Source organism: Anopheles arabiensis, chromosome 2 (genome assembly GCF_016920715.1).
Source record: "Anopheles arabiensis isolate DONGOLA chromosome 2, AaraD3, whole genome shotgun sequence".
Classification (NCBI taxonomy): domain Eukaryota; kingdom Metazoa; phylum Arthropoda; class Insecta; order Diptera; family Culicidae; genus Anopheles; species Anopheles arabiensis.
In genome coordinates this window covers 89,601,800-89,616,542 of record NC_053517.1, presented here as the reverse complement: position 1 = coordinate 89,616,542, position 14,743 = coordinate 89,601,800, and the positions used below count along the sequence as shown (strand labels likewise).

The 14,743-nt window shown below is 45.2% G+C and overlaps 1 protein-coding gene across 11 annotated transcripts in view; it reads right to left on the bottom strand.

Annotated features, from left to right (window-relative positions):
• Nucleotides 1-14,743, bottom strand: part of LOC120896128 (RNA-binding protein Musashi homolog Rbp6) — a 592,490-nt gene that overhangs the window by 512,607 nt on the left and 65,140 nt on the right. For 3 of the 11 annotated variants that reach the window (XM_040300006.1, XM_040300007.1, XM_040300015.1), the window contains exon 1: nucleotides 3,218-3,580. The exons of 6 other annotated variants lie outside the window; for them this stretch is intronic. In XM_040300006.1, the coding sequence (XP_040155940.1) occupies nucleotides 3,218-3,327 (110 nt within the window). In that variant the 5' untranslated portion in view covers nucleotides 3,328-3,580. Of the gene's footprint in view, nucleotides 1-3,217; nucleotides 3,582-14,743 lie in introns of those variants that run through there. 2 more of the 11 variants (XM_040300016.1, XM_040300017.1) reach the window with 1 other exon arrangement.

The following is a 14,743-nucleotide window of genomic DNA, read 5'->3' as shown; positions in this document are numbered from 1 at the left end:
CAAGAACCTTAGCGTAGGCGTAAATAATGATTTATAAACGGGTATATGAGTTAAAGGATCCCTGGCGAGAGGGTACATGTCTCAAAGAAGTGCTAGAAATTAAGTGATACAAGAATGGAAAATAATGGTATTAATTTACGGTAGGATGTTTTAATGGCTGAGGGTAGAGTTTCTGGAACAAAATAGCCGTCACAATTTTTAGCATTTTAGCAAACCCAGTTTTAGCCATCGTGGCACAACATTCCCCTAGCATAGTCTGCGTATGTGAACAAATGAATGGTCCACCTCGCCGCTCTTCTTGTGATAGAAGGGCGTCGCGCAGGTTGCAGCTGTACCAGCTGAATTAAGAGAGGGAGATGTTGTGTACAGAAACGGTGCAGTGTAACCGCGACTCGATGCTGTCGTGCAACTGACAGCATCCGACGTCCGAATGGCCGTTAAGAGCTTCGGGAGCGATCGGGCTACCGAGGGTCGGCACTCGATCATAGGCCGCGACCCGACACACACAACAGTCCTGGAGAATATATGTTATTTATATTAGAATATAAGTGGTTTATACAGAAGAGCCGCGTGTGCCTTAAATATCCTCAATTGTGCACCAGTCCGAAACACAAAACAGGGTTTTTTTTAATTCAGAACCGTCTTTGCTGTGCGAGATTCTCGGGCGCTGATTAATGGGCTGCACTGCTTCCTTTCACCCATCACACACCGCTATCTGCCACAGACGATCGCTACCATGCTGCTGGGTTGCTTTATGGCAACCCATTGCTATCCTACTCCGCTACTCCCCCGTCCCTACGTACGCATGCAACACAGCGATGCACTTTGTCTTCCGCGAGCGAACCGTGGCCAATCTTGGCACAGGCTAACAATGGTGCTGCTAACGAATATCGTCTTCGGCTTCTCTTCCCGCCGCTCAATTCATTCATCGTTTTGTGCAAAAAGGCTAGCGCTACAACACAGCAAATGAGAAGCAGGTCGGGGAGGGAAGGAGTTCCGAGGCAGCTCCAAATGGGAGAATGCCAGGAGGAAGATGCGGGTGAAACAAAACTCCGTGCCACCACGCGGACGTTATTATTTAAATGAGACTCGTGGCTTCTTCTAAACGATCCGATTACGTATGGGCAATTTCACAGCCGTAATGGCGGTTAGCGGACCATGCAGTTGAAAGCGGGTCCGGCGTGTGTGACCTGGTGCATCGTATGTGTATTTGTTTGGTGCACTGCAACAACAACGTGCAACGGGTAACTTAAAAAGCTTTACAGTTGCAGTAAGTTAGGGCGCAACAGTTTAATACATTGATTATAAGGTAGCAAAGTTGCTAATGTTCTGTTGGATTGAAAAATGGTTAGCAGAAAAACTAAATCACTGCAATGCTGCCCAACCGCTTATCACTAGGAAAAGATAGTGTTTGGGCCATCCTAAACCTAGCAAAAAGATTAGATCTTATGTCTAGCAAAGTTCAAACAGTTTTGAACAGTTCCGTCCCATTCCATACTCCATTTTGTGTTTCTTCGACGTGCTCATGAGGAATGTCTCTTATTTGCACATCTGATTTGGCTGTCTAGATTCTCTAAGGCCCCATGGTTACCATCATGGCTTCACGGCTCCATCATGGCTATCAATATCATAGCTAAAAACCCACCCCATTTCTCTAAGCCTTTACATTTTTAATGTACAACAAAATGAATATTGCAATTTACACGGCTAGACATTTACCCCTAGTCTGTTGCACCCTTAAATCGCTATTTTGAATAAAATTTGCTCCTGTTTGTTGAACCCCTTTTGAAAGATTTTATGTAAATTCTATCGACAACTTCTCACTCAGCAGAAAGGTTTGTACCTTAACAGTCTTCCAAGCGCAGCTCCGCAGCATCCAAACGAGCAAGAAGCGATGCGAAAAGATCGTAGAGAAACAACACAAGAAGATCGTAAAGAAAGTTCACCGTCATCAGCAACATCAACACAACAGCAAAACTTTACTTTTTCCCTATCGCAGTACCCATTGGAACGGCGCGAACAACTCATAAATGTCAAAATAAATTCATCGCTAATTGTAGACATCCTCCCTGCCCTCTGCTCACGGCGCCCGCTACCAACCACATAACGTTTTTCCGCATCAAACCCACCCTCACAACACATCCACATCCAGGCTGAGTGATGTTTGCCGTGTTGGATTCTCACTTAAAAGTGCATAAATTTTTGCTCAAAACTTCCCCGCACCCCACCCTTCCAGTTGCCCACAAATCGACCCGCAGCGCCGAGGATGTAATGCATTCTACCGCAGGAAATATTTCACACCCAGCCGAGCGTGAATTCGGCCCGTTTCGGTGGCAGCGTATTGCAGCGGGTTAGGAACTCGCCGACCCTCCAAAGCGGAAGCGACGACGGTTGGTATACGGAATGTCCACCACAGTCAAACAACAGGGCGGCGAAGAGCGTGCAGTGTGTCCGACTATCGAGCGGGCATATGTTTTTTAACGGGATATGTTTACCTAATGACTTCATACAACGCCGGACACATCCTCTCTGCCCTCGGGGAAGGAGACTTTATTCTGGTCCATTGATTGGAAAACAACAGCCGGCTAAGCCCGGCCAACATGGAGCTGAATCAGAAGCGGGGGAACAACTCAGAGTAGATGGCCCAAAAAGAACATTCCCATCATAGAGGGAACAACCCTTACACATAAATCCCGCTCGCTTAGCGTAAGGTCAAACGGTTAGTCGACCAGGTTAGTCCAAGCGGCCCCACCAGGGTCAGTTACGAATTTGCTTTCCGCCGAAAAAATGCTCAATATTAAAGCCCAGACAGGGGGAGAGTGCTTGACATGCGACATCCGCGTCGCACCACTTCACTTCACCACGTCACCGGTGCAATGGGCAATGCGGTACACGATACGATTTAGCACGGCGTAAAATATGCAAACTCCCGAAAGTGGCGACCTCGCGGGCTGCTCCCATACTGCGCGGACGGGTGCGACTGCGCTTCGGACGAATAAAATAATTCATCGTATGAAAGGCCTTTCATGTGTATGTATGCACTCAACTAGCCGGACAGGTATGGGGAAGTGTGCAGGAGCGGTAGTAAAGTTTTCCCTGCGTTGCTACGACGCGGCACAGCACTTACACCACCCGTCTCAAGGGTCCGTACGAACTAAATCTGGCCGGGCGGCCCGTTCTGGAGGTTACGGTCTCAAGTAGGCCGAACGAAACTTACCGTGCCGTGTTTCGTGTCTGTCGTGTCTTCAGGTTCGCTCTTTCGGACGAAAAATGTTCATCTAATGTTGTGTTTCCGGCATTACGGTAGAGGACCGTATCGTACGCCATCAACGATGGTGGTCGCTTCCAAACTTACACACACACACACACACAAACACACGCGCGCGCAAAGTACCTTGATTCGTTCCGTACCCGTCATTAATGTGCATGAATTGCAAAAAGGAAATCGGTGAGACGGAAACCAGTGCCGGAGATTCACTACTTCTAGTACTACTAGTAACCGATATGGAAATTATCGTGAGTTTGTGGAAACTTGAGTTCTTGCAGCGATCTTTACACTTTCGTTCTGTTTCAGGCAAATGATAAATTGTAACTGAGGTGAGCTTGAGTCAAGCGTAGGTATTACGTAACGATTTGTGTCTTCTCAAAGGCTACTACGATCGACACGATGGCAAGCAACAGTTTCGGTGGCCCCTGTTTATAGGCTACGATCAAACTCTCAGAAGAATTTAGACACTTGTTCACACCAAGAAGAACTCAATAAGGATTATCATTATTTTTATCAACCAATTTGCAACTGCTTACCATTCTTCAAGCATTTTTGAGTGTTTTGCCCAAACACAAGCAAAACACCAACAAAGACCATTTCCATTCTGTTGTTTTTCGAAATACCAGTTTCGCAACCCATGGGGTCAAATTTTGTTTTAGCTGCAAAAGTACAATTTAGAAATGTTCACCTTTCCCCTCACACCATTTTCATACCAAACACGCACACCCACACTCACGTACACTTACTCATCAAAAGGTGGATATGGACGGGTGTGTGCAAGGCAAAGGCTGGGATGTGCTAAGATAAACTGCCCCGCGCACCAAAATTGGGTCAAAAAACTTGACTGCAAAAACCATTCGACCTCGACACCATACCCGAGACCATCCCGAAGCGAACGGGGCACACTTCATCGACGTTCTCGTCAGCAACCAGCACTCTGCCGGTGGAGGACGCACTGCTCATGGGTGTGCAGAGTTGGGTGCAATAGGGTGAAAGATTTCCACAGAATTGGAAACTTTCCAGCCAGAATCCATCACACAACCCTACCACCAGCAAAACACGCACACTTTCACACACACACACATGCACAAACACACCCCCACAGGCCCGGCTGTATGCGGCGTTCGAGTGAATAATTAAATAAATTATCCTCCACCTTCTGGCGCACGAGGGTCACGTCAAAGCGCGGCACCAGATGAAAATTTAATTTACGTCGTCAAGTGTTGTTTTGCGCGGAAAGGTTTTTTTTAGCCCTTGCTTCCTCCTATGCTTGCGCCTTTTGCTTTGCTTTTGAGCGATGCAGCGAACTTCTTTCACTTAGAATTTCGCTAACCGGTTCGAAGTAAAAAAAATTGACGAGTAAAAACAAAATCCCGGTGCCTTTAGAAGCGCTGCTTGCCTCGTGCCACGCACGAATTGCGGAAATAAATTAGGAAAATGATGATTTGCATTTCCTTCTGCGTCCCATCAAACAACAAAAAACAACAACAAGCACCTGACACACACACACACACACTAAATCTCTTGCACATATGCAAATAACAGCAAAATACTCCATCATCTTAATACACTGGTTGTCCCCTTCCTGCCGTTGCGTTGCGCTTGAAACATGAGAAAATGTAAATATTCAAAATTCACAACCTCATCATCGCCTTTTCCACCCACCCACAGTGCGATCGTATTAGCCCCCCAGCACCCCACCAATTGGGAACAAAATATGGAACGATTATTTTTCGCTTACGCCATCCGTTTTTTAGACATCCTGCCCCACCGCTCGCGCTCACCTGCACGCGTAAAACCTTTTTTGCGTAATGATTCGTCCTTTGACGGGATACGTACATTATTCGGGTGGTGCCTTTTTTTCTCTTTCTCTCTATCACTTTATCCTGTCGGAGCTATGGGGCGAGGTACAGCTGGGCGAGCGTATAATACATCGCACGTGTAATCTTGCCCATTGACATCTTGGACCGTTTTGCAAACCGCTTCCCCCCCCCCCCCCTTTTGAAGCGCGCAGGTTTGCTTTTGCACAATCAGGGTTTCGTTATTTATTTTGCTCCTTTGCATGTCATCATAAAAATAAATCGTTCCACGTCTCGTTCGATCGAAAAGGGGCGACGAGAGAGAGAGGAAAAAAAATGCTCGAGAGCATTTATAAGCAGTTGGCTGTCTTGTGTACAGTGAAGTGAAATGGAGCAGATGTTGCTAACCGAGTTTGATTCTTTTAAAATTGTCTGATGACGAAAATAAGGTTCATGGTGGGAGGGGTACAAAAAAACATAAATAACCGATTTCTTTTTTTTTGTTTTGCTTGATAAATCCCGAAGCGTGTTTTAGACATAATAAGCTCAGTTGATGCTACCGAGGCAATAATTTAAAATTAAAACACGTTTTTCACGTACTAAAAGAACGCTTTGGAAAGATGCAGCATCATCGTCTGGAAGCAATTTCCAGCGAAATGCATCTAAAAATAGTGAATAAATAACCCTTTAATGCACTCGATGAAGAATTACCTCGGAGAAGTCGTATCTTTTAAGATGAAATTGCTTCTTTTTCGACAGGCGTAGTAAATTAAGGCTTGATCAATCCTCGACGAGCCTTAATAAGCTGTAACGTTATATTGAAATTATTCTTCAAAAAAATAAATAAAGAAAAAAACATAACAGTAAAAGTCCTTCGTATTCTATTTTTTTTTCGAAACATTGAGCAAAAATTATTTAAGTATGAAGACTTGCAATATTTGCACAAAAATAGAAACATGAAGAAACCTTCTCTTCTTGTTAAATACCTAAACGGCATTTTTCATTACGCAGTTGTCGGCAGAGCGTCAGGAACGCATGCAGTGGTGCACCGTTCAGTAAGAATGCAATGACGCGTACGGTGTCTTCTTCTACACCATCCATCCATCCATACACCATCAGGGTGCTCATCACGCTCTAGCACGTTCCGTCCATTAGCGATACTTAAGGAAATTTCGACCCCTCTCTCAAACAAGATCACCGCACACGCACACGCAAGGGAAGCTGCAACGTGAGGCAACAAAACAGCAGGGCAAAAAAAACCTGCATGTCAGCCTGTTAGAAAACCATGTACATAACCAGCTTGTCGATAGAATTCTTAAATGGCAGCAGAAAAGCAACAAATGCACCAACACTCTTACCGGATTAATAGATTCCTCACAGGCTCGTTAGAGAACGACTTGTTAATCTTTCCCATCACACACAAACATTGCCCTGCATTGCTACTGGTACATTCATACATTGAAAACATGCACTTAAAGCATGCCGGGAGCCAAACCGCCAGACCAAACAACACGCAAGATATCATAAAATGACATGAAACGAAAACCCAAACCCGATTACGAGCGTCCGAGAAAAAATAGATATGCATCACAGCGCACCAAGAGCGCACGGGACGGGAAGGCTTTTGTCGTACAAATTGCCACAAACATGCCACAATCCTCAGTGTAGTCCAAACTTCACAAGAGATTGTGAGAAGGACAGAGAGAGAGATACAGAGCGGAGAAAAACATCACCCAGCAAGGGAAAATTGGAAATAACACCGAGAAAAGTCCCCCTACCGCCAGCAAAAACAACGGGCGGCAAAGAGAGCGTTAAAAAAAAGAGTGGATTACACATATGGATACAAACGCTTAACAAAAACAAAACTGAAAAAACCTATCCTAAGAGCACGTGTTTATTTGCAAAAGACAAGCCAAACGAACATTTGCTGTCCGGGGGAGGAGAGGCAGATTGAAGTTACGAGCAGGAGGAAGAAGGCATACATTTTCCCACATTAATTTAGTCTTATGTTCTTGCACTTTTTTGTGGCTCTGACTTGTTTTGTTCTCCTTCGCAGTGGTACCAATGTGGGAAGAGCGCAAACCACACTGTGTCCAGAAGAACAACACTGCTGGTCAAAGACCTTCCGCCATGAACATTGCCCATCGCCACAGCAGCCATCGTGCCCATGGTGCTGCTGGTGAAAAAGGGTTAGGAAAGAACAGGGTTGGGAAGATGCCTCACCCTATCAGCTTGTACCAGCCCGCCACACGCCAGTGCACATGCTGAAGGGTTGTCGCTGCCTGCCTTGTCTCAGCTGTGACAATTTTAGTTCGCATTCCGCTTTCATCGCTTCATCGGTACGTTTGCAATAAGCAGCAAATTATGATCGAGACGCGCGTGTTCTCTCCCTCGACTTGCGTTCACCGTCGTACCGGGAAAGTGACTGGAGTCTCGAGACTAGAGCAGCAAAGCAAACTTATTATCATTCCATTTCGATCTGTTGCTGGTTATCACATTTATTGCCATGGAGTAGCAAACTGTTTTCAACAGGCTGATCGCCGCGACCGACAGTATCTTTGTGGCGTTTGCAGGGTGATGCGATTTAGATAACAGGATCAGTAGTCGGTAGAACAATAATCGTACAATTTATGGATGCAGCTACCAGGAAATGGTTAGCAGTTTTGTCATGTTCATTTTGGATGGGAGTTTAATCTAATGTGAACTGTGTAGAAAGGGCAATATTTGGTAATGGAAATTGATTAAATTTTGATAATCGTAAACAAGCAGAACATAACTATACGATTTGTAAACCACACCCTGCTGATACAAAAATGAAGGAGTTACTGATAATGACAAAGCAACCTTACTCGCTAGTATTGGAATTTAAATCAAATATAAACTAATTTTATTTAAATTCAAATTAGATATTGAATGTTAAACAGACTTAACTGAACAAATCTTTGGTACGGTATACATCTTCAATATGGTAATCTCATTAGGAGGAAGAATTGGAAGCATTGGAAGAATGTGCGGGCGTCGGAAATGTGCCCAATAGATCGTACCACCTTAAGATTCGTTCAGGGGTATAACAGATGATACAGTATTATATGTCATTTAATTGTCATTGTGTTGAGAACGATACCGTAGTACAGTCGTCAACTCTTACGACTTAATAACATGCCCGTCATGGGGTCAAGCCTCATATGGACAGTCCACCCGGAGCAAGAGCTGACTATCCGGCTGCGTGGTACTAAATAAATCTTGAAAGCCTGTACAGACCAGCATGTTCGCGTACAATGTTACGCTAAGAAGAATAAGAGGAAGTCATTTCAAACAAGCTTTGTTGGTCTGATGAAACCTAATGATGGAAAACAGTAACATGAATCTAGAAGAATTACCCAACAATAATAATCGAATATCAAGAAGATAGAAAACTTGCACTGCTAAGTTCTTTAGAATAACAATACATCCAATTATGTAGATACTTTTTTGAATAATTAATGCCTTAATTTATGTGCATCGGATGTAGATGATCTTTTCGTATACCTCATACCGTACTATACCTCATCATCGTAACGATCATATAATCGCATCTGGCATTTTCAAAACACATAATATTAATACATTCAATAAAATTTACTAAATGTTTGCCGTTAAATACAATCATTCCAAAACTAGTAGTCAACGATCAACTGATGAAATAAGGTTCCTTTTGTTCGACCTGCTCAAACCGCCAGTTTGCGAAGGAAGAAATTTATTACCTACGTACATTCTCTATTTTGTGCATTTTACTATCTAACGCACCTACCAAACAATTGCTTTCCCTATTTCCGTATTGCCATTGTCCTACCGAATGTCGTTATCTCTCGTACCACCAAGCAATTCTTCTTTGCCACAACCGTGTTCCACCAACAACAACGAAAAACGCACACGATCTATGTGATCCGTTTCGCTTCTGTGTCTGAACCTTCAATCGTCCCCAAATCTTGCATAACTCTTGCGTGGTACCGGATCGAGGGACACTCAGGAACATGAACAGACAGGAACATTTCCCGTTCACCGTCCCCAAAAGCGCGCACGAGTATTATACAACGCGCTGTCGCAGATATTCCATGGATGGCAATCAATTCTGACAGGACGACAACCCAAATGCACTTGAAACCGTCCCGGAAACGGGCAGCACACGAAACACAACAACAAGGACGACGACGACGAACCGTGTCGAGTCACCCGCCGCACACCTAACCCAAAGTAGAGGAACATTTGCAAAAAAAAAACCCCGTCAGGCTATCCATCGAACGAGAGCGACCGGCGACTAACGATCGACGGACATAAATATCACTCTGTCACGCATGATTCCGCGGCATTTCCAAAAAAGCGCGTACCCCGATGCGTGTCGTCGGTGTGTTTCTTTTTTTCTTCTCTTTATTTTTGCTGGTGTCCTTTCACATTTGTGACTTTTTTCGCCCATTTCTCCTACCAGGCTGACAACTTGAAGCGGAGAGGGCCCGCACGTTACGGTGATTCGCAAATTTACCACCCCAAATGTCACCGCTACAATGCGGTTTCGGGATTAACGATAGGTAAGAGCAAATGGATGCAGCAAAAAACCTATGGATGATAGGAGCTTATTTAATCATGCTTGGTTATGTGTGTGTGTGCTGTTGTTCTTCTCCTTCTAAATATATTCCAACGCGGGTAAAGATCGTAGTTGGGAGTCAAATTTGAAAATAAAATAATACTCAAATAAACTTTTCCACACAACCACACACATACAGACGCTCACGAGCTGACCTTACGGGGTGCTCTGTCTCCATTCATTTCTGGCCCGCTGCCCAGCCGAGGATCGTCGATCATGCAACCTTTAGCAGCGGTTTTGGATTTAAATGACCAACTTATGACGACAGGCGAAATTACCTCATAATCGTTGCTGTCATGCTGTGCGATCGTTTTACGACGGCGCGACGTTTTTCTTTATGACTGTTCGGTGCTCTCTCTCTCTCTCTCTCTCTCTCTCTCTCTGTCCCTCGCTGAATGCCATGCACGACATGCACACCAGCAGTACCCGTGCAGTGCCCCGTGCGTGCTTGCGTACAGTTGTCCGCGGTGAACCGTTTGCGCTCTCATGGAACACGCATGTGAGATGCATTTGAAAGCAGTAATTTTACGGGACAAATTGTAGTCAAGGGGTAGTGCCGTACTATAGAGTTAGAGTGTACACGCATCCGCTAAAGTAACAAAAGTTCATTTTCTCATGCAAATGTAACGTATTGCGTAACGGGATGTTTGGGACTATTAGTGGCCAAACTCTCTGTTTTTAATATTTTAATATTTAAGTAAAACAAAACATATAAGACATTTCGTTAAACAAAAATCGATAAACAAACACATTTACCTTTTTTTATTTTCAACAATTTTGCTAATTGGATTGGTAGATGTTCTTCTACCCTTTAAGCAATATTATTGCAATTTCATTAGACACTCACGCTTTGATTGAAATTCAGATGCGTTCGAACGCTTGCGGTCAGAAAACAAATTATCAACATTAAAATAAATTTAGCACAAACACCCATCGCACACCCCTTCGAGCCGTCCACCTGTCGAAATTCGCAATAACTCATCCCTAGTTCACACATGATTATCACGATGCACCTACGCTCCCTCGCAGCAAAGCGATCGTGTATCCGATACCCGAAGGAAACGCTTCTAAACGCATGTCATTATGTGGTAGGCCATGCTCGATGTTCACATAAATTTGTTGTCATCAATTTTCCCCTTTTTCGCTGGCCTCTCCCTCTCTACAGAGCTATCCCCCTTGTCAATACAGTTCAGTGCACAGTGCTCTGGAAGTTCCAGAGTACCAAAATCGCACGCGCACACACACGGCTACAGACAGCAAATAATCACTGCTAGCCACTGCCACTGCGTCCCGTCGTCGGTAACCGTTCGCGATCAACCGGTAGCCAATTTTGTAAATACATTTCTGTGCGCTCTCGGTTGGCAGTTTTGGACAGCAGGCCATGCTCGATAGTCTGGCCCCTCCCTTGCCTCATTGACTTATGATCTAACCTTTGGCTGGATGCGGGGTCACGAGCAGTATGTGCGATTCGAGATTCCCATACATCAACGCAACTCTCGAATCCCAGTGACAGCCATTGGGCGCCGCGCGGGCAGTGCTGATTTATGAGTGTCGCGCCCGAGTTTGAGACACGATTAGCAGGCCTATCTCTCACAGCCGACCCCGGGCCAGATTGAATCGATCAATAGCATACGAGAACGCATCGCTGGGAAAGGTATTTAGCATATATTTACACCCTTTGGATTCAATTTCCTAAATTTTGGTAACAATCAAATCAAACTTGCTAGAATATGACGTTAGGGAGATCTTTTTCCAGTGAAACTTCAAATGAAACACTATGACATATCGCTATTTCATCATCGTGTGCACACTGTTTGCTTGCACGTCCGGAACAGCCATCCAACTGACAACCAATAACGACGGCGATGTGTGCGCGTCAATTGGAAATTAATTGTGCAAAGTTTGCCGACATCAAAAACGCTTCCATCATCGCTGAAACGGCTAATGGACGGATCGCCCGGGGCACTCGGCTTGCCTCACCGCGTACACCGACGAGCGCGCACAGAGCGAGTCTTCCAAATCAGACAAACAAAACAAACAGCCGAGCGCCGAAAGCGAGAGCAAAAACAAAAACGCTATCCCATCCCGGTTTGACGGCTGCAATTGCATCCAATCGTCGGGATAGGTGTGCAAATGAAAACAGTATTTAATAACTCCCCGGAGCGACTGGTGCTACACGGTCCGGCCACACGGGACCAGCCACCGAGCGAGGTGAATGTATAATCTGCAAAATTTGCTTGTCTATTTGCTGGAGTGCCGAGCAGCGTAGGAGCAAAATTTCACCCAGGGACACTAGGTGTCGTTCGACAAACAGATTCCACCTCAAACCGGATACCAGGGTGACCAGGGCACAGGGTATACGAACAGGTCTTCCGGGAGCCCGGCAACGGTAACGAGAGCAAGCATAATATTTATGCAACCAACATCGAATGCTGATGGATGGATGGCTGGATGGACGACTGGATGGGTTTCGAAATGGTCAACACCGATGGTCAAACGGTCCCGGGCCCAGGTGAGAAGCCAGCCAAAGGTACGGTTGGCATCACGGCAAGCATTCCTTCAGAACGAGGCACCGCAAATGGTACGAGAAAAGGCCCCAAGAGATGTTGCTCCGTTCAGTGCCGCTTTGAAGGTAGCATTCATCACGGTGCGGAAGGTGTTGCAGGAAGTTTCCAGCCACAGCGTCCAACTATTTCTGTGCTATGTTAAGCGTTATGCTGGGAGCGAGAGTCATTCCCAGCACGCAGAAACCAAGGGTTGTGAGATTGGTATTTTCACACTTCACACCGGGTGCTTCTAGCTTCCAGCGTAACTGCCAGATTGATGGGTTAAAGGTACAACATGGGAAGGAATTTGTACCATCGCGCTCCATCGCCACGGGCTGGTCGGGAAAGTTGGGTGGGACAAAAAAAAATCTGACCGGGTATTTCAAAACACGAACACGAAGTTAAGGATCCTGAGGTACACTGCGGATGTTGTGCGTTTGATTTAGTGGAACGAAAATTGACAACATTCTTGTAAGGTGGAAAATAAATATTCACTTAGCGCTGCAAAGTCAAGGTCCACTGAGAACAAGAATGAAGGTTCGGAACACTGGGGCATAGCGAAATGAGTTTTGAGTTCACTAGTAAAGAATTTGGTCATGGAAAATATCCATAATTTATGTTTGAAAGCACACAAACTGGATCTGTCTCTGTCGAAAACTTCAGAATTTCAGCACTTTTATGTTCAAATTCTTTAAAAAGCAACAATATCACATCAATAACCAGATTAGTTACTGTAAAACCATCTTACAAGGTATCTAATTCTGTTTTATTAGAGCACACGGATTTCGGATCACGTTCCTTACTTACTTACTTATCCGGCGCTACAACCGCTTTGCGGTCTTGGCCTGCCTCAGGAGTGTCCGAAACCGCTCACGGTCACGCGCCTTCGTCTGCCAGTCCGTTATCCCGGCCTTAATGGCGGACGCCTCCACGCCATCTTCACGTTCCACATTTGTTTAATATAATATCTATTTACATGGTACAATTATCGCTAGAATCATGTTCAGTTTTACAAGTGCAAAACAATGTCTAAATACTTCAGAAATCTTACAAAATGAAGTCCTCCGTCGCTGCATACTCTTGTCGCGGTTAAGTCTATTTCAAGTCTAGTAGTGAATCAGAAATAAATCTCTTGGAACAACTTCGGCGCAAAAATAGCTTCGACAACAATTAATCCGCTCATTCCACGAACCCCGAAATGGCTTCCAAACTGACGGACTTTGCCTGTTAATACCACGCTCTCTTCACACTTCTCCAGTCCAGTCCTTTCCACACATTCTGCATTCTCTTGCAATCAGCATTACGCGGGGAAAAAACACACACACACACCCCAAAATCCACGCAAATGAACCCACACGGTGAAGAGGGCAGTGTGAGAAGGCCAGAACACACCAGAACACACCAGAAATAAATCTGTCCGCAACGTAAGCACTCACCACCGGAATAATCGATTCAGACTGTTTGTGGCCCCACGGTCAACCGCTTTTGCCACCGGATAACGCCGTAATACTGTCCATAATCTCTCCGCCACTCCGGGCCCGGGGATTAGGAGTGAAAGCAATAAAATTGAGCTACACCGGGTAAAGGAGACAGTTCTGTCCGGCCGGCCAACCCGGAATACGACACGGCAACGGGAGGGAAAAAGGATCAAACCCCTAGAAAAAGGGAAATGATTTGCCAGCCTACATCAACCTTCATCCCAATACATCGAGACAGGACCATACGCACCGTCACCTTCTTCGTCCTGGTAGTGTCCAAAAAGCTTTGCTCTCTTTTGCGATCTATTTTGCAACACTACTTTATTTCTTCCTTTTTCCGAGCCCCAACCAGCCCATCTCTGGTTTCCCACAACTCGCTCGAGGCATGTCGAGCGCTGAGACCTGGGAATTGAAGGTTTCACCGAAATAACTTCCTGATTTCCGTTCGGAAACGGCTTACCGATTTTGGCTGTCCATTTCTGTCGGGTCGAAAAGAAGGGAGGAGCGAGATAAAGTGAGAGCAAACGTGAAGAGGCACCCAAGCAGGGGAAATGTTTACCCTGCGAAAGGTTATGAAGGAGATTGATTAATAAATATTGAAGTTTTGATGCAAGCGAACGGTTGTCGGAAGGATGCTTGCCTTCCACAGCCCGAACGCTTTTCGGCGTACTTATCATCAAATTTCGGTGCCGCCGGAAATGGATGATAAATGATGATGGTAAAATATTTGCTCCGATGTTCCAGAATGCCACCGCCGGCTCGCCCGCCCGCCTGCCTTTTGACTTGTGTCGCTTGACGATGGGACGCCCACGTGTTTACTTTTTATTATCATACTGGGGATTATTGTTCCTTGTTTGCGGACGGTGAAGAGTTTCCGGGACATGTGTGTGGTGTTAAGAGAGAACATTTTCCCGCTTTTTGGGGTAATTTTCAAATGCTCACATATTTAGCATAAGCTGGATTTAACCTTTTCTTTCTGTTGTAAGCGTTATTTTTGTATCCAATTTCGTAAAACTAACACAGAGTTTTCC